The sequence below is a fragment of the Gadus morhua genome, chromosome 2 (genome assembly GCF_902167405.1).
Source record: "Gadus morhua chromosome 2, gadMor3.0, whole genome shotgun sequence".
Lineage (NCBI taxonomy): Eukaryota > Metazoa > Chordata > Actinopteri > Gadiformes > Gadidae > Gadus > Gadus morhua.
The window spans coordinates 23,906,772-23,926,236 of record NC_044049.1 but is presented as its reverse complement, the minus strand read 5'-3'; the positions used below and the strand labels follow the sequence as shown (position 1 = coordinate 23,926,236).

Genomic DNA, 19,465 nt, shown 5'->3' with positions numbered 1-19,465 from the left:
CTTCACCACCTGTGGCCTGTCCGTCAAAAAGCTGAGAACCCAGGAGCAGAGAGATGTATTAAGACCTAGATGTTTGAGTTTGGTGACTAAAATATTTGGCACAATGATGTTCAAGGCCGAGCTATAGTCAATGAACAGCAGGCGTGCGTAATTCCCCTTCCCTTCATCCAGGTGGGAGAGAGTGGTGTGGAGGACATGGGATATGGCATCATCAGTACTTCTATTGGGTCGATAGGCAAATTGAATGGGGTCTAATGAGCCAGGTGTTGATGAACATATAAAATCTTTGTCCAATTACATTGGCATGACATTTAGACATAAAATTAAGATTTAGAATTAACATTTAGATGTATAGTTAACATTTAGATATACATTTAAGATTTACATTTAGGGCTTTAGGGGCTAGTCGCGTTGTCCTGATTACTGCGGTGAGCAGGCCCGGAGTGGCTAATTGGGAGGACCGGGACAATTCCCGGTGAGCCGGTCGGACTTTTGGGCCGCGAGGGCCAGTGTTCAATTATTATTTTTATTAATTTTGTTATTTTGTTCCTAGGTCTAGGTTATTTAAGCTGTTACCGCTGTTGCTGGGCCGTCTCCACTTGCAGCTCTTTTATTCTATCATCTGTCATCATATCAGGGAGTTAGCGGTCTGTTTGATTATGTCAATGAAACTGGGACGCGGACGCAGGTTAAGGGCACGCCCACCAACAAGAAACAGACACAGACGCAGCCTGACGTAACGTCTGTGCACACCGCACACTTTCAGTGGTGTTTGTAGCCTAGCTCCAACCCCAGAAGTGCAAGAAAAATAATAATGCAAAATGGTGGCGCAGAAAAAGCGAGGATTAAAAAGTGAAAAGCCCTGGAGACACATGAAGCCAAATGTGCAAAAATCGGCAGCTTTTTTAATCAAACGCGCTCGCGGTCTAAAACGACCAATGAAAACAATGAAACGGGTAAGACAAGATTTTGAACACAATGCAACTTTACCTGCACCGTTCAAGTGAATTAATTAGCCTATCAAGTCAATGAATTGCGTGGCGTTGTAACATATACGTCTAACCTAACGTTACATAATTAAAATAATATTATGATGTGACGCCACATAACTGGCCATAAACTTTGTCTCGTAGCCCCTCAGATACAAGATGCATCACCAAGCACCAGCCATGAGCCCACAGGGCCCCGTTTCCCGATATCGATGGATCTTCGCTCGTAAGATCATTCTCTCGATGGATCTTTCGAACCATCGATAATTTCTTTGGAGCGTTTCCCGAAACTCCTCTTAACGTGAACGCGCATTCGCTGCACTCACGACGATCGTAGGATTGTACCTGTCTACTGACATGGTGCTGAAACGGGCTATGACGCAGGGGGAGACGCAGGAATGTCGGAGGAAAATGGGGTTAAAAAGGGTTAAAATATCTCCCCATCAAGGCCAACCGCTGAGTAGCCTACGAAAAGAATAGATTGCAATAATATGAATGCTAAAGATATTAAAACACAATTGATTAAGCCTAGGCCGACATATATATCAGTCCTAATCCTGAGCGCACGATCGGGAGGTGGAAGTTGCGCTTTATGGCGCATTTCCAATGCAGGGTGCGGAACGGATCGGATCGCAAAGGTGCGGGTCGGATCGCGTTTCCACCGCCAAAAGTGGGCGTGACCCGGACTTTGCCGTACCCGTTCCGACCCCATTTTAGGGACTCCTCCGTTGCGGTACCCAAAACGAGACCAGACGCCTGAAAGGGTACCCTGGAATTCTAGCTACACCCCCCCTCCGTTGATTGGTCGACAGAATCGTCACTTCCGGGTGACGCGGGGATAAAAACAAACAAACAGTAGCCTCGAGGTATTATTCTTTACAATTAACATGTCGCGTAAAAAGCTTGCTTGGGCGAACAAGGAGGTGGAGACGTTCGTCTGCATTCTTGCGGAGGAAGACGTTGTTTACGATGTTTACGTAGCTGCCGCGGCGATCGACATCCGGCCTACCACAAAGGGTACTGTCGGCGGTGGAAACGCGACCTCGGAACTGAGCTGGGCTATACCGCCCCCTCCCTACCGCCCCTTTGCGATCCGATCCGTTCCGCACCCTGCAGTGGAAACGCGGCATTAGATGCCTTCACAAGTCCAGCGGAGGGCTCCAGTTTTCGCCGGCCAAGTCATGCGCTGTGATATGTGTGACAGCTATGTTGCACAACATTGTAGCTAAGGCTGGGGTAGCTTTGGTTGAACCGGAGGACATTGAGGACGATGACGACGAGGAAGATCGGTGTGAGGACGGCCTCCCTCATAACTACGCGGCTGGTTTTCATGCACGTCGAAGAGTGATTGAGACTTTTTTTTAACCCCCTCCACCCTCCCACATGTCACTAAACATTCCCGTCAACGTGACCAATCGCCACCATATCCCAGCCTTTTGCCTGCTCCTTTGCATTTATTTTTATTTTTTTATAATTAATTATTTTATTATTATTATTATTATTTATTTTTTTACATTATTTTAGGCTACGTTTTATGAGTAGCCTAGCCTGCACAAATCCCCCCCACTTTCTCTCACACATTTTAAGTGCCCTGCCTGCTCAAACATTTCCGGGACTGTCTCTCTCAAACTAAGAACATAATGGCCCACATTAGGCTCAGACGCACGTGATACACCATCACCAATGAGTTATAATAAAACGCATCCAATACTAGGAATGTCCGCTGGTTACGCCACTGAGGCTATAGTAGGCTAACAAGGCTCTTAGCGTCCTACGAGTACCCTGGAGCACTCGTTAGCTACGAGCGTTTTCAAGACGTTCGTTACCAAAGATGCTTTCGGGAAACGGTGTGAAAACTGTACGATGCTCGTACGACCCACTCTGCGATCCACTTAGGCTAAAGATGCTTTCGGGAAACGGGACCCTGGTCTAGAGTGTACAGGTAGGATTGCTCATTAAGTGAGTATTATTAGAATTAATATAATGAAGAGTATTGTGTAGACCTAGCCTGGTCCTACCAGGCTCTTACTTCATTTAATTTGCACAGAGAGTCTGGACCTCCTCAATTGACAAACGTTAACTCACTTGAAGGCGGGTGTCTGTTGAAGTTTACAACTATTGGATCTGCCCAGTGCCACTCTGGATCTGCCATAACCAATCGCTAACGTCTGGCCCGGAATCACGTTGCGCGCAGGCTGTAAACAAACGAAACACCGTGCATAAAGATGTCCGTAAACGAGAGCTGTCTATCATATGAGTCTGTACGTAGCTCTTAGCCAATCAAAGCCTGTTGGTAGAAGGGCAAAGACATCATTCTTGGTAATGAAAGAGTTTAACGCTGAAAGTTGATATTTTTTTTTAAATAAACGTGCGTTCTAAACTATTTAGAATACCAAAGGAAACGCGCCTGCTGCCATTTTGGATCCGTAAACTACAAGCTTCGGTGCGTTGCATTATGTCGTCATCGTCTTGCCGTCCCTCCTCGTTCCGTGATTGGTTACCTATCTCAGGCGAAAATCTGATCCATGGAATCCAGGCTGCCTCGCAGCGCGAAATGAAATCGCGGGCACGGCAGCATGGGTCGACCCATGCTACTAAATGTGAGGAAAGTAAGCAAAATGTTGAAACCTCTAAAATAAGCTGCCATCTGACTTCAGGTCAGTTTACTATTTTCAAAACAGGCATTCCAAGTTATAGATATTGTGGCATTAACACCAACCGATACAAAAGGTCTATATCAATTATTCAGTGCGTACCAATTCGTAGCTCATGGTAAGAAAAGTCTCTTAGAATTATTTGGTTGGCTCTTAAAAGAGCCTTTGGATTTATAGTTGGTCGAAAATGGTTTAACCGCCGAAGCCGTACAGGGTACGTCCCTGCCTCTTCAGAGCATAGACAACATCCATGGCGGTGACGGTCTTCCTCTTGGCGTGCTCGGTGTAGGTGACGGCATCACGGATCACGTTCTCAAGGAACACCTTGAGGACACCGCGGGTCTCCTCGTAGATGAGGCCCGAGATACGCTTCACACCGCCACGACGAGCCAGACGGCGGATGGCGGGCTTGGTGATACCCTGGATGTTATCACGCAGCACTTTACGGTGACGCTTGGCGCCTCCTTTTCCGAGCCCCTTTCCTCCTTTCCCGCGTCCAGACATGTTCGAGAAGCTTTGGGAGTCTACTAAATGTGCCACTGAACGAGCGCTCTGACTTTATAAAGGCTTCCTGAGGACCTTCGAGAGATTCAGGGCAGCCTACTGTTACAGATCCCTCCCATTCTCTACAGGCCACTCCCATTGCCCTTTATTCAGCACAGGACCCTCCCTTTACACAACTAGATTAAAAATAAAGTCATAACCCACGAATTAATGTAACTTGGAGCGGGCGATGGCTTTCGTAGCATATCGATAAAACAGCTTGTAAAAAAAACTGTTTAGTGAATAAGCCTTCATCTAAATTATATGAAGAATACGATAAGGGTTTCCTAGTGTGATGAGATTCATTTGGCATATTCGTGTTGTGTCTGACACAAATTTTCCAAACAGGCATTTTACAAAGAAAACAAACAATAAAGTTATATCACCTAAACCGGTTTCAGTTGTTAAGCTTTATGTTTTTGTAATCAAGCAATGTATCCTAGTGGGTGCATGAAGAAAGAAAACCATGCTATCAAAATCATACTAATAACGTTTACAATTTATAGTTGGAATTAGGCTACTAAATGCCGTCGTAGTGGGGGGAGGAATCTAGCATAGGCCTATAGGCTACTCGCATTGTATACAAATAAATAATCAACATAAATGAATCAGCAGTAGGCTAAACCTACAATGTAATAAAGAACAAATAAATACCTAGCAAAGCTTTACCCCATGAAACATTACCCTTTTACAACCGGCGTTTTAGCACATCTTCCTTTTAATGGAGACGTGAGACATTGAAAGCTCATTGGAGCAGCTTAATGTTATGCCATTCATCATGTTTACCACAAATAAAGGGTTTACATATTGAGAAAATAATTCTCTTAAGCGTGATACTCTGAGCAAACCTCAGGGACCATATCAACATAATTATTGACCACTTGAAGCTTCAGATGATTGCCTTTATCTTGACTTTATCAGCATATTATCACCTTAAAAATGTAGCAAGACTTAGAGGGCTCATGTCCACCGAAGACTTACAAAAACTTGTACATGCCTTTATCACTAGTAAGCTTGATTACTGCAATGGTCTCCTCACAGGTCTCCCAAAACAAACTCTGAGGAAGCTTCAGCTTGTTCAGAATGCTGCTGCTAGAGTTCTTCTAACAAAGACCAAAAAATTTGATCATATTACACCAATTCTGAAATCGTTACATTGGCTTCCTGTAGGTCAGAGAATTGATTTTAAAATCATGTTGCTAACCTATAAATCCCTACATGGTTTAGGCCCAAAATATTTAACTGATATGCTTACGCTACATCAGCCTTCTAGACCACTAAGATCCTCTGAGACCAATCTGTTAATTATCCCCAGAGTAAACACAAAACATGGGAAAGCAGGATTTAGTTACTATGCAACAAATAGCTGGAATAAACTCCCAGAGGATTTAAGACTTGCCCCAACTCTGAGCACCTTTAAAACAAGACTGAAGACTTTTATGTTTGCTATAGCTTTCTGCTAAAATCTTAAATACATTGCACTTTCTAAAGAGCTTTTTTAACTTTGCCTTTATTTTCTATTTTAATACTAAAATGCCTTTTTCTATTTTACCCATTTCTTTGCATGTTTTTCTTTTAGGCCTACTTATCAATTATTTTATTGTATGACAATGTTTATATGTGAAGCACTTTGAGTCTGCCTTGTGTATGAAAAGTGCTACATAAATAAAGTTGCCTTGCCTTATCTTGTTTTGATGTATTAGCCTATGTCCCGCCTTTCCTGAAACTACGCCAATTAACAGTTAAGTAAATGTAAAAATTTTAAGATGATCTGAATGGGGCATCCTCCTTCTAATCATTTGAGATTATTATTTCAGTTGACTTTCTGGACGGAATATCTCTTAGTAGATTTGAGTGGCTCTAAAAAGAGCCTTTTGTAGCTTGTAGATGGGTTTTCAGTTTACTTCTTGGCGGGCTTCTCGGTCTTCTTGGGAAGAAGGACGGCCTGGATGTTAGGCAGCACACCGCCCTGAGCGATGGTCACTCCACCGAGGAGTTTGTTGAGCTCTTCATCGTTACGCACGGCCAGCTGCAGATGGCGGGGGATGATGCGGGTCTTCTTGTTGTCACGGGCGGCGTTACCGGCCAATTCCAGGATCTCAGCGGTCAAATACTCAAGCACGGCAGCCAGGTAGACGGGAGCGCCGGCTCCGACGCGATGGGCATAGTTTCCTTTGCGAAGAAGTCTGTGCACACGGCCAACGGGGAACTGGAGCCCGGCACGGGATGACCGGGTCTTGGCCTTCGCCCTTGCTTTACCTCCGGTCTTTCCTCTTCCAGACATGTTAAATAAGTATTTAAATTGATTCAAAGTGTTCACATCAGCGTCCGACTGGTATATATAGCGAGCAACGTCTTTGCTCATTGGCCAGCTCAAACTTCCGTACAATAGACCAATCACGGCAAAACAAAAAAATGTGACACGCCCTTAAGGTGGCAGTGTTGACAGAAAGAAAGGTCCTAAATTAAAAGTAACAGATTAAAATAATTTATATCAGTAGCGATAACGCCTGAACCAAGAAGATATAAAAAGGAATACACAAAATCGGATTCTTTAAAAAATGTATACCTTTTCAATATGCTAGGAACTTCCAACATGATGCTCTTGACTTTGACCTTTACAAATCCAATTTGCAACCTTTGTTTATTCGGAAACATATTATAATTATAAATGATAGAGCAATAAACTTACTATTTATATTTTCAACTGTTGCAGTTCACCATAGGGGACACTCAAGATGCATCAGGGATGCAAAGCATGATCATTTGTTATGTTTTGCAACAACCACCAGCGCAGCATGTGAAACAGCATCACAAATTCAGAAATATGCAAAAGGTGATGATGCCAAACTGCCTGTCCTGAGCCTGTTATTTCCCCACTTCACCATTCAGAGAGAGGGCTCTGCTTCACTTATCCACCACCCACTTGCATGAAAGCCAACAGCCCCACCAGTTGAGGGCTAGGGATGGTTATTTTCCTTGATTGAGTTCACGTCGGTCAGTTCGCCAAGAAGAATCGTTCAGAATCGTTCGATCGTTCGTTCAGTCAAGTTTCCGGTAGCAGTGAATCGAATCATGGAATGCAAGGTTCTCTGATGAGTCTGTCAGACTCAGCTCCTCCCCTGTTCTCATTCTCAAACGATTGTGGAAGTCGGTCATCAATCAACATTACAACTTTAAAGGTTGCAGGGTTTATTTTCCAACGGATTTGTTCAATTTGCTTGTTGGTAATAAAGATTTAAACTGTTATTGATTGTATGGAAAGTTGTTTGGTATCACAAAACAGAATTTAATACCAAAAGGTAGGTACTATTTTAGCGGTTTGCTCATGCATAATTCAAATAAAATGTATTAAAAAACAAAGGTGGAAAGGGGCTCGGAAAAGGAGGCGCCAAGCGTCACCGTAAAATGCTGCGTAATAACATCCAGGGTATCACCATGCCCGCCATTCGCCGTCTGGCTCGTCGTGGCGGTGTGAAGCGTATCTCCGGCCTCATCTACGAGGAGACCCGCGGTGTCCTCAAGGTGTTCCTGGAGAACGTGATCCGTGATGCCGTCACCTACACCGAGCACGCCAAGAGGAAGACCGTCACCGCCATGGATGTTGTCTATGCCCTGAAGAGGCAGGGACGCACCCTGTACGGCTTCGGCGGTTAAACCAGACTCCAAACAACTTTAAATCCAAAGGCTCTTTTTAGAGCAACCCAAATAAATTTGGGAAGCTTCCGACTATGGTCCTATTAATATACCGATGTGTCAAGTAGCACATTCGAAGGATGGGCTTTTTAATGCCTCCAGGCAGAACTTATTTTTCTAAATAGTCATAGCCTACTGCTTTAAAACAAATTCTCATTTAGACGCATAAATCAATCCATAACACATAGGCAGTACATCTTTTTAAATAGCCATCATACATCAGGAGATGTTTTGAATTAATGTGAATGTAAACAATATTCTTCTGAAGTGCATAAATACAAAACATGTATTTATCGCCTTTAGATTTGATACGTGTGAACATCACTGTTGAGTAGTATGGCTAAACTTTGATTCTAAATTAACGGTAGGCCTATGTAGCACCCCTGTAAAAGGGGTGTGAAATGATCATTAAATGAATTAATAATCAGACGACGCTGTGTCTCTTCTTCATAACATGAGGTAATCTGAAGAGCAAACACACTGCAAACACACTACAGACTTGATGCAGACCAGAGCAATTGGTCGCCGGCTCACCAAAATACTGATCACCGGATGATAGATTAATCATGTACTGTTTTAGACCATAGAATCCTGTAATCTGTTAGAAAACGAAGTCACACTGATACACAAAATAGGGAAATACTGAGAATGGCTTATGACCAAAATAAACACATTAAATAAATACCTTTGAATCAAAATAATAGCTTGTAAACCGTTTTTTTCGCATCAATCAATATTAATATAAAAATCAAAATATATTCAGCCTACTACACACTCCCCTTCAAAATAGATGTCGTCCTTGACATCAGAGAATGAATAACATCACCATTTTTTTTTTCTTTTACAAGCTTTTGTATTTTAACTATAAAGAAGATATCAAAATAACTCAACCTTCTTCAGAAGCCAACAGCTTAATCAAACGTCCACGAACGTATGAAAAGGCACTCCGTTGTTTCAACAACAGTCCACGAGTGTATGGAATGTATGTGTATGAACGCATTTGGCTTATTTCAAGTTCCAACAAATGTAAAGGAATGTATGCATGTTGTGTATTGCACTTGGCTTGACGTAAAGTCCAAGAGTGTGAGTATGTGGTGTAGCACTCGACTTATCACCAAGTCCAGGAGTTTAGTGTATATTTGTTAGTGATGTTGCACTCGGCTTCTCGCAAAGTCCAGGAGTGTACTGTATGTATAATGTATGTGGGTGTGTGGGACATTTAGGCAAAGGATATGAGAAGAGGGGGAATTTGGAGGTTCTCTTCAATCAGTACCTGGGGATAGCAGGCTGGTAGTCGAAGGGCTGCTCTGTAGTCATCCATCCACCCGTCGGTTGCATGGCTCCATACGGCAGGGGCACTGGATGGTACCAGTACATGATGTTGCCTGGAGGTCCTGCACTGTGTCATACAGGGTGGCCCAGCTGGTCATATGTGAAGACTCTCGGAGGTCGCCTCTCTCTCACTGGTCGTTGATAGTGCTGCGCTGCTTTGCTGTTGTCACTTGGAACAGGTGACGGTGGTGCTGACATTCTTTCTTCCACGACAGGCTCCTCTTGAACATGCATTTCCTCTTGATCCAATATCTCCTCTTCCCCCAGCATATCTCCTATGTCCTGAGCATCTTGCTGCTGGGGTATATTTTGCTGCTGATGTTCAGCATCATTGACATCCTCTCTTTCCGTGTTCACAGGTTGCATCACAGACAGTGGCTCACCCATGGGCATGTAGTAATATCCATAGTCTTAGTCATCACTCTCATTATCCTCTTGATGTATTACTTCCTTGGCTTTACTGGTCTGAGGTGTGACTTTCCTCTTCTGTTTAGCAGGTTGTAACTGGATCTCCAGGGGCAAACTATCGCATAGCAACAGAAGAGTGCGGTGCAGAATTAGACTTCCTCTTCCTTTCCCTTGCTCGGGTATGACTTCATATATCGGCATGTTTTTTCCCACTTGACGGATGACTTTGTTGATACTGTCCTCCCAGTGATTGCGCCGATAGTTCCTCCTCTGGGTGTCATATTCCTAATGAGGACTCTGTCGCCCTTGTGCAACACGGAACTCCTCACTTTGTTGTTGTCATGGTTCTGCTTGTTCCTGTCACCACTCTTCTTTGCCTCATCTGTTGATATGTCGTATGCCTCCTGCATCTGTGCTTTCAATTTCCTCATGTATTCTTTGTGGTCAGCAGTCCCAGTCTCCGGAGAGGTCAAATCAAACAGCAAGTCCACATGCAGGCAATCTTGGGGATCTCCCAAATAAGAGATAGAAAGGGGAGAAGCCTGTAACTTCACTTAGTGTGCTGTTGCATGCAAACATTAGTTTGTTCAGTGATTCTTTCCAGTTAGACTTCTGTCTCTCAGTGAGCGTTTCTCAGCATTTGTAGAAGCGTCCTATTCATCCTCTAAACCTGGCCGTTTCCTTCTGGATGATACGGTGTTGTTCTCGAGCCCATAGGGGATAGGGTGTGACCCTTGCTGATCAGCCCGTCCATCCATTTGGCCAGGGTGCATGCGTTCAGCCATTCTGAGTAAAATCTGAAAACGGCTGTGCAGCCTCTTGTTTTGACGCGGCTGTCAGGGAAACGAGCCACACCTGAGCCCCTAACGCCGCTGCGAGGGGAGGAGTCCTCCTCACAGCCCATGGGGAGCTCTGCCCAAAATGGCATGGTGAGTGTGTCCTTGACAGAGGCATGCCATGCCTGCTCCTTTTAGCGGCCGTCTCGCCACATGTCATGCCAGGCATGATGTGGTAAGGGGAAAGTAATGTAGGGCTGGCTCGATCAATAATACGAGGTTTACTGACGGCCTGGCCTGCCTATATGTGGTGGGAGATGCGTGTGAAACAGTTCTGGCCGGGCCAATAGGCTCCGGCATTAACTGTCTAGGGAGAAAACAGCTGTCTTTAGTAAAAAGGTGTTTCTCGCTGTCACACGCTTCTCCCTAGCCCCGTAATAGCCAGCGTTTGTGAGCCCGCTGCCCGAGGCCTTTGGTGGCCGCTCGCCGCAGCCTGCGATAGAGGTGGGCGGGGCTGCTAAGCCGGGCGAGGCTGCCTTTGTAAAGGTAATAAATGGCTGGCTCGATCAATAATACGAGGTTTATTGACGGCCTGCCTATATGTAGCGAGAGATGCGCGTGATACAGTTATGGCCGAGCCGGTAGGCTCCGGCGTTAACTGGTGTGTGGGGAGAAGCCGTCTTTAGTAAAGAGGTGTTTCTCGCTGTCACACGCTTCTCCCTCGCCGGCGCTTGCGGGGCGGGGCATCGCCCCATGAGCCCGCTGCCCGGGGCCTTTGCTGGCCGCTCGCCGCGGCCTGCGATGGAGGCGGGCGGGGCTGGTTAGCCGGGCAAGGTTGCCTTTTAAAAAGCAATGAAGGGCTGGCTCGATCAATAATACGAGGTTTATTGACGGCCTGCCTATATGTAGCGAGAGATGCGTGTGAAACAGTTATGGCCGGCGTCAACTGGGGTGTGGGGAGAAACAGCCGTCTTTAGTAAAGAGGTGTTTCTCGCTGTCACACGCTTCTCCCTCGCCCCGTAATTGCCTTCGCCGGCGCATGTGGGGTGGGACATAGCCCCATGAGCCCGCTGCCCGGGGCCTTTGCTGGCCGCTCGCCATAGCCCGCGACGGAGGCAGGCGGGGCTGGTAAGCCTGGGGGCCAAGAGGAGGAGCTGCCGGCGGCGCCACGTCAGTGGCTGTCGGGGACCTATGGCGGCGACGGGAGCCTGGAGTGGAGCGCTGCTGCCCGGGTGGTTTTCGTCACGTTGACTGCCTGTTCGGCCAGACGATGAGGGTCAGCCGCCATGTTATGTGACAGCAGGGCGATGTTATTCATAACAGCCTCTTGCTGCATCATACACTGATGCGCTCTGTCTGTAAGCTTAGCCGTCAGCAGGTCTTTATGAGTGGGCCAGCGGTCACTGAGCCCCGGCTTCACTCCAAAGACAGCACACAGAGCGGGATCCAGCGGCGGTACCGCCCTGAAACCCCGGTCTGTCAGACCCTCCGTCTTCCTGACCTGGAAGACGGAGCGCCGCACAATGCCGACACAGACAGAGCGGCGAGATCGCCAAGACGGCATGTTCATGCCCAAGGCAGCCCCCGCACAGCTCATGGCCGACATACGGCAAGATGTAACCCGTGTTGCATGTCTTGCAGATGCGGATCGTCTTCGAGTTCATAATATCTAGTATTTATTTACTTCAGCATGCTACAGGATCGTCCTGAAGAAAATGGGAGCAGAACATCCGCCGGCGCCCGCGAACTGCGTACGTGATGTGATTGAGGCCCACGCTGTTGATCGGCGGGGAATACACATTTTCAGTGCTACGGCGCACACCTAGGGATAACCAAATAGCGATACCCTTAAAAGGCGAAGCCTATACGACATAGAACGTATCAGTTTACATTGTACCTACACTTGTAGTAGGCTATAATAACACTATCGGCGGTAGTGATTCATGAACAATTGTTAAATATTTTGTCAGTACCCACTCCCATCAGGGTGGGTGTGTATAGGCCAATGTGATAATACATTGTTCATATTGGACGAAACAAAGATGAATATCAAAATGAGCGGATGTAGGTATCTACTTTAAATATCGTTTTTGAAATCTTCAGACCCTAAACTATGACTATATTTTCCCTTAAGATTTTGGAGAATTGATACCTTATGTCTGCAATGTGATTGGGTCCTCGTCCCATCCACTCACAGCCTGCCCAAAGCTAAGAAAGAAATTAAGAATCCACTTGCAGATGCAATCCTAGGTACCTGATATCACAAATTATTTTTCATGAATCACGCAGCACGAACACACACCCTGCAATATACAATAAGTGGCAGATTCTTAACACTCTCAGAATTCGCCATCGCCATTAAATACTACCCAGATGGAGCTCCACACATCCACAAAAACACCAACTTTTTTCTCTAGATTACAGTCTTATTTTAGTTACAGTGACTAAAAGGCATAGATTACTATGCTGACATCAAACAAGACCTTAACTACAGACACCAAGGACATAATCCTAACATCCAACGGTTAGTGTGATATGTCAGACAAATGAAATGGCACGATTCCTATCATTAAAGTCTTCAGGTATAATTAAAAACAAATCTCAAACAAACGTAAGTGAGATCATAACCATGTTCAGTTGTATTGTTAGCGTTTTTATAAATATTCTCGACACTGATGGTACATTGAACTCGTTACGGTACGAATGTTATATTTCTTATTGTAGTTGTTTGACTATGCGCGTCAAATATTGCCATTGTGTCTGAATTAAATCAGGATAAAATGATGGAGTAAACACAAACGAGGCGAACTTTCTTGCCAACAGAGAAACGCTTCACCAGTTGAGTCTCTACGGTTCTCACTCTGTGTATAAGGACAGCCCACTGGCGCCCTGGAGCACAAATCTTTCATTGTAGGCTACCCTTGTTTCAGAACAACTCGTGAAGATGGTTGAAATCGCACCTGCTGCTCCCGCTGCTGCCGCCGCTGCTCCGGCTAAAGCAACAAAGAAGAAGACCGCGGTGAAGGCGAAGAATGCCGGACCAAGTGTCAGCGAATTGATCGTCAAAACCGTGTCTGCATCCAAGGAGCGTAGCGGGGTTACTGTGCCATCGATGAAGAAAGCCCTGGCTGCCGATGGCTACAACGTTGAGAAGAACAACTCACGCGTCAACACCACCATCAAAGCTCTGGTTCTTAAGGGAACTTTGATTCAGGTGAAGGGCGCCGGAGCTTCTGGGTCTTTTAAGATCAACAAGGAGGTAAAGGCGAAGAAGCCAGAGGTCAAGAAGGCAGCTGCCCCTAAAGCCAAGAAGCCTGCAGTCAAGAAACCCGCCGCTGCCAAGAAGACTACCCCAAAGAAGGTCAAGAAAACTGCTGTCAAGAAAGCTACCCCGAAGAAGGTGAAGAAGCCCGTCGCGGCCAAGAAGGTGACGCCCAAGAAAGTTGTCAAGAGTCCCAAGAAAGCGGCTAAGCCCGTTGCTAAGAAGACCCCGGTGAAGAAGGCAACCAAGCCCAAAACAGTCAAGAAGGCAGCCCCAAAGAAGAAGTAAATTCTCTCATCAAGCTTCCTTGATCTCTGCACCCCACAAAGGCTCTTTTAAGAGCCAAACACATATCTTAACGAGACCATATTCTTCAATTGTGTGTCATCATCGGGATAACATTTTCAGTAAAAAGGCATAAACTGTATGCTGTTTTACCAGTAAACTCATACATTTCATCAGTATTTGTTGTAATATAAAATTAGATTTATAGCACATTATTAAGTTTGAGATCTAGGGTACGTGGGCTTAATATATTTAAGGTTCAATCAGCTGCAAGCCCGTTTGGATTCTGGTTTGACAATATGGATTCTGGTTTGACAATAAACGTACAAAAAATATCCAAGGTGAACGGTTGCAAAAAAACCGGCGAATGTCGCCACATGCAAACGTTTCCATCTGAAAGCAGATTTAGATGTGTTGTTTGGTATTTTTCAGTGGTTGTGGTATTAATTGTGCCCTTGATTTTGAAATATATTTTTTCTTTCTATATAAACTCAAAGATAGATGGAGAAAATATACAGATGAATAGAAAATCGATGGATTCACAATATTAATAATAATGTAAAATGTATTTTACAAATACATTTGTAAAATGAGCTTTGCAATTCGCAGGGCTCATTGTATATAAACTAGGTCTCCAGTTAGTGTTTTAAATGTTTTATATATAACAGCACATGGTTACTATGTAGGCTATATTTTTTGAAATAACTGAAATATGAAGTATTGGGAATATAATGGTGTTGGAGATGTAAATATGCATAGTTTAGGTAAACGACACACACATTTGAGCAGATGGCGCTAAATAAAATGGGCGGGATCCAATGCGCGGGCGGGACTCTGGAGCATTTTCTCTTGCAGCCGGTTCAAAATGACCAATCAGCGTATTGCAAATCTCCGCGACCGGATATATAAACTCGGTTCAACCCGTTGCATTTACGCTCACATTGCATACCCACTGCAGAGATGGCGAGAACCAAGCAAACAGCACGTAAGTCTACCGGTGGAAAAGCACCAAGGAAGCAGCTCGCAACTAAGGCTGCACGTAAGAGTGCCCCGGCCACCGGTGGCGTGAAGAAGCCCCATCGTTACAGGCCCGGTACAGTAGCGCTGAGAGAGATCCGTCGTTATCAGAAATCCACCGAGCTGCTGATCCGCAAGCTGCCCTTCCAGCGCCTGGTGAGGGAGATCGCCCAGGACTTCAAGACCGACCTCCGCTTCCAGAGCTCCGCTGTGATGGCTCTTCAGGAAGCCAGCGAGGCTTACCTGGTCGGTCTGTTCGAGGACACCAACTTGTGCGCCATCCACGCCAAGAGGGTCACCATCATGCCCAAGGACATCCAACTCGCCCGCCGTATCCGCGGAGAGCGCGCATAATTTGTTCAACGTTAATGGGGGGAAAAAAAAAGGCTCTTTTAAGAGCCACACACATGCTTAAAAGAACTTTACCTAACCCTCGCAAGCATATCATTAACTTAATTACAATACAATATCTGTATCGGTAGGCCTATATATATATACAAAATGTTTCGACAGTTGAATCAGATCCACGTTTGGAAGTGTAGTGTTCGCCAATGGTTGCGGTTGGCAACAGACGTTCATTTGCTGGTAGGTAATGTAAAGGGTTCAAGATAGGAACGCTGTCTTTTCCCTAAAGTTGCCGTACGGGAAACTGTCTGGAAAGATTTACAACATCGGCTACATTGCCACTACCAAAATAACTAGTAGGCCGAGGTTAAGACTGAAGTCTTTCTTATAAGGTCGTTATAAAGTAATAGCTAATGAACAGGTAACCCGAATTATACTAAATAATGTGTCTTAAAACAACTCCGCTTTTTACCATGAGGTTGTTCAATCAGACTGGGAAGATAAGGGGGTTTACCGCCAAAAGTATGCAGTGGCTGAAAGCGGGAAGTGTATCAAGTTAGTATGGCCAGTGGAGACATATCAATCTGCTACAGAAGCAAAGAATGAACTACTTCAATGCATACATTTAATCATGCACTGTATATTCTGATGATGTACTGATTTTAAAATTGGTCTAAATAAGCATCTAAATCATGGCTACACTGTATAGAGGTATTTATTTGCTCCCGTTAAGTAGGCCTAATGCACTGGCACATTTTGTCTTACGGGAAAATACTGCCACCTATTGGGCATGGGAAAAAAGCCCCGGGTGGTACGTGATTGGTCCGTTTTATAACGTGTGATCTGGCCAATGACGAAAGACATTGTTGGGCATATTAAACAGTTGGCCGTCAATTCCAAGCCACTGCATCGTCTGAATTCAAACCTTGCTGATCATGTCTGGACGAGGAAAGACCGGAGGAAAAGCAAGGGCGAAGGCCAAGACCAGGTCATCCCGTGCCGGGCTCCAGTTCCCCGTTGGTCGTGTGCACAGACTTCTTCGCAAAGGCAACTATGCCCATCGCGTCGGAGCCGGAGCTCCAGTCTACCTGGCTGCCGTGCTTGAGTATCTGACTGCTGAAATCCTGGAGTTGGCTGGCAATGCTGCCCGTGACAACAAGAAGACCCGCATTATCCCCCGCCATCTGCAGCTGGCCGTGCGTAACGACGAAGAGCTCAACAAACTCCTCGGTGGAGTGACCATCGCTCAGGGCGGCGTGCTGCCTAACATCCAGGCCGTCCTTCTTCCCAAGAAGACCGAGAAGCCCGCCAAGAAGTAAACTGAAAACCCATCTACAATCCACAAAAGGCTCTTTTAAGAGCCACTCAAATCTAGTAAGAGATATTCCGTCCAGAAAGTCAACTGAAATAATTATCTCAAATGATTAGAAGCAGGAAGCCCTATTCAGATCATCTTTAAATCTTAACGTTGACCTGTTAATTAGCGTAGTTTCAGGAAAGGCTGGACATAATAGGCTACATCAAAACAAGATGTAAGCAATCATCTGAAGCTTCAAGTGGCCAATAATTATGTTGATATGGTCCCTGGTTTCGAAGAGCATTATTTTCTCAAAATGTAAACCCTTTTTTGTGCTAAACATGATGAATGGCATAACATTTAGTTGCTACAATGAGCTTTCAATGTCTTACGTCTCCAGTAAAAGCAAGAGGTGCTAAAACGCCGGTTGTAAATGTTTCATGGGGTCATGAGGTATTTATTTGTTCTTTATTACATTGTAGGTTAAGCCTACTGCTGATTCATTTATGTTGATATATTTTTATACAATGCAAGTATGCTAGATTCCTTTTTCAATCGATTTAGTAGCCTAATTCCAACTATAAATTGTAAACTCTCAAAATACGAAACTTTATTTGTATGATTTTGATAGCATAATTTCCTTTCTTCATGCACCCACTAGGATACATTGCTTGATTACAAAAAACATAAACCTTAACAACGGAAACCGGTTTCGGTGATATAACTTTATTGTTTGTTTTCTTTGTAAAATGCCTGTTTGGAAAATTTGTGTTAGACACCACGAATATGCCAAATGAATCTCATCGCACTAATTAGGAAACCCTTATCTTATTCTTCATATCATTTAGATAAAGGCCTATTCACTAAACAGTTATTTTTTACATGCTGTTTTATCGATATGCTACGAAAGCCATCGCCCGCTCCAAGTTATATTAATAAGTGGGTTATGATTTTATTTTTAATCTAGTTGTGTAAAGGGTGGGAGGGTTCTGTGCTGAATAAAGGGCAATGGGCGGGGCCTGTAGAGAATGGGAGGGATCTGTAACAGTAGGCTGCCCTGAATCTCTCGAAGGTCCTCAGGAAGCCTTTATAAAGTCAGAGCGCTCGTTCAGTGGCTCATTTAGTAGACTACCAAAGCTTCTCGAACATGTCTGGACGCGGGAAAGGAGGAAAGGGACTCGGAAAAGGAGGCGCCAAGCGTCATCGTAAAGTACTCCGTGATAACATCCAGGGTATCACGAAGCCCGCCATTCGCCGTCTGGCTCGTCGTGGCGGTGTGAAGCGTATCTCGGGCCTCATCTACGAGGAGACCCGCGGTGTCCTCAAGGTGTTCCTTGAGAACGTGATCCGTGATGCCGTCACCTACACCGAGCACGCCAAGAGGAAGACCGTCACCGCCATGGATGTTGTCTATGCTCTGAAGAGGCAGGGACGTACCCTTTACGGCTTCGGCGGTTAAACCATTTTCGACCAACAATAAATCCAAAGGCTCTTTTAAGAGCCAACCAAATAATTCTAAGAGACCCTTCTTACCATGAGCTACGAATTAGTTCGCACTGAATAATTGATATAGACCTTTGTATCGGTTGGTGTTAATGCCACAATATCTATAACTTTGAATGCTTGTTTTGAAATGGTAAACTTACCTGAAGTCAGATGGAAGCTTATTTTAGAGGTTTCAACATTTAGCTTACTTTCCTCACATTTAGTAGCGTGGGTCGACCCATGCTGCCGATCCCGTGATTTCATTTCGCGCTGCGAGGCAGCCTGGATTCCATGGATCAGATTTTCGCCTGAGATAGGGAACCAATCACAGAACGGGGAAGGACGGCAAGACGATGACGACATAATGCAACGCACCGAAGCTTGTTGTTTACGGATCAAAAATGGCAGCAGACGCGTTTCCTTTGGTGTTCTAAATAGTTTAGAACGCACGTTTATTTTGAAAAAATAGCAACTTTCGGCGTTTAACTCTTTCATTACCAAGAATTATGTCTTTGCCCTGCTACCAACAGGCTTTGATTGGCTTAGAGCTACGTACAGACTCATATGATAGACATCGTAGCGCCCAATAAACGGCTCCGGGCAATCGTAAACCACGCCTCAAATACGAGTAAATGCAGTGGTGTAAATATCGAGGGTGCAACCGGTGCAGCTGCCCGGGGCCCAGGCGGCATCAGGGGCCCATGGAGGAAGAAAAATATATATATATTGCCCGGGGCGGCAAATGTGTCGGGGGCGCCCTCTGGTCGCGCCCTTAATTAATTAACAAAATTATACGAACCCTCACCGCAGTAAGCAGGACAACGCGACTAGCCCCTAAAGCCCTAAATCTAAATCTTAAATGTATATCTAAATGTTAATTATACATCTAAATGTTGATTCTAAATCTTAATTTTATGTCTAAATGTCAATGTAATTGGTAAAAGATTTTATACGTTCCTCAACACCTGGCTCATTAGACCCCCTTCAATTTGCCTATCGACCCTATAGAAGTACTGATGATGCCATATCCCATGTCCTCCACACCACTCTCTCCCACCTGGACGAAGGGAAGGGGAATTACGCACGCCTGCTGTTCATTGACTATAGCTTGGCATTTAACACCATTGTGCCAAATATTTTAGGGTGCACTCACACTAGGCCATCTCGCCATGGCCGTTGGCCGTTTTCACACCTAACCTTGCTCAAATGGCCCCATTGTTCTCTGGCCTGCACTCACACTAGGCCATCTGGCCGTGGCCGTTGGCCGTCGCAACTGTGGCCTGGCCACGGTAGGCTCTTGTACATACGTCATCACGTCGTAAGTAACACGTCATCACCAAGCGTCCACTGCATGGATCATAATAAAGTCTGCCGCC

At 45.1% G+C, this 19,465-nt stretch overlaps 5 protein-coding genes across 5 annotated transcripts; 3 read left to right on the top strand and 2 right to left on the bottom strand.

Moving 5' to 3' along the window:
- Positions 1-3,812: 3,812 nt before the first annotated feature.
- LOC115560143 (histone H4) lies at positions 3,813-4,182 on the bottom strand. The gene has a single exon (XM_030379469.1). It carries the CDS (start codon positions 4,145-4,147, stop codon positions 3,836-3,838), a length of 312 nt encoding a protein of 103 aa, XP_030235329.1. The 5' UTR covers positions 4,148-4,182; the 3' UTR covers positions 3,813-3,835.
- A 1,890-nt stretch (positions 4,183-6,072) lies between these two features.
- Positions 6,073-6,482, bottom strand: LOC115560078 (histone H2A). Its single transcript, XM_030379378.1, has one exon. It carries the CDS (start codon positions 6,468-6,470, stop codon positions 6,087-6,089), a length of 384 nt encoding a protein of 127 aa, XP_030235238.1. The 5' UTR covers positions 6,471-6,482; the 3' UTR covers positions 6,073-6,086.
- A 6,854-nt stretch (positions 6,483-13,336) lies between these two features.
- On the top strand, positions 13,337-13,948 carry LOC115560160 (histone H1-like). The gene has a single exon (XM_030379490.1). It carries the CDS (start codon positions 13,343-13,345, stop codon positions 13,946-13,948), a length of 606 nt encoding a protein of 201 aa, XP_030235350.1. The 5' UTR covers positions 13,337-13,342.
- Positions 13,949-14,883: 935 nt separating this feature from the next.
- Positions 14,884-15,336, top strand: LOC115560019 (histone H3). Its single transcript, XM_030379297.1, has one exon. The coding sequence runs from the start codon at positions 14,906-14,908 to the stop codon at positions 15,314-15,316; it is 411 nt and encodes a 136-aa protein (XP_030235157.1). The 5' UTR covers positions 14,884-14,905; the 3' UTR covers positions 15,317-15,336.
- An 856-nt stretch (positions 15,337-16,192) lies between these two features.
- Positions 16,193-17,205, top strand: LOC115560050 (histone H2A). The gene has a single exon (XM_030379343.1). The coding sequence runs from the start codon at positions 16,243-16,245 to the stop codon at positions 16,624-16,626; it is 384 nt and encodes a 127-aa protein (XP_030235203.1). The 5' UTR covers positions 16,193-16,242; the 3' UTR covers positions 16,627-17,205.
- The last annotated feature ends 2,260 nt before the right edge of the window (positions 17,206-19,465 follow it).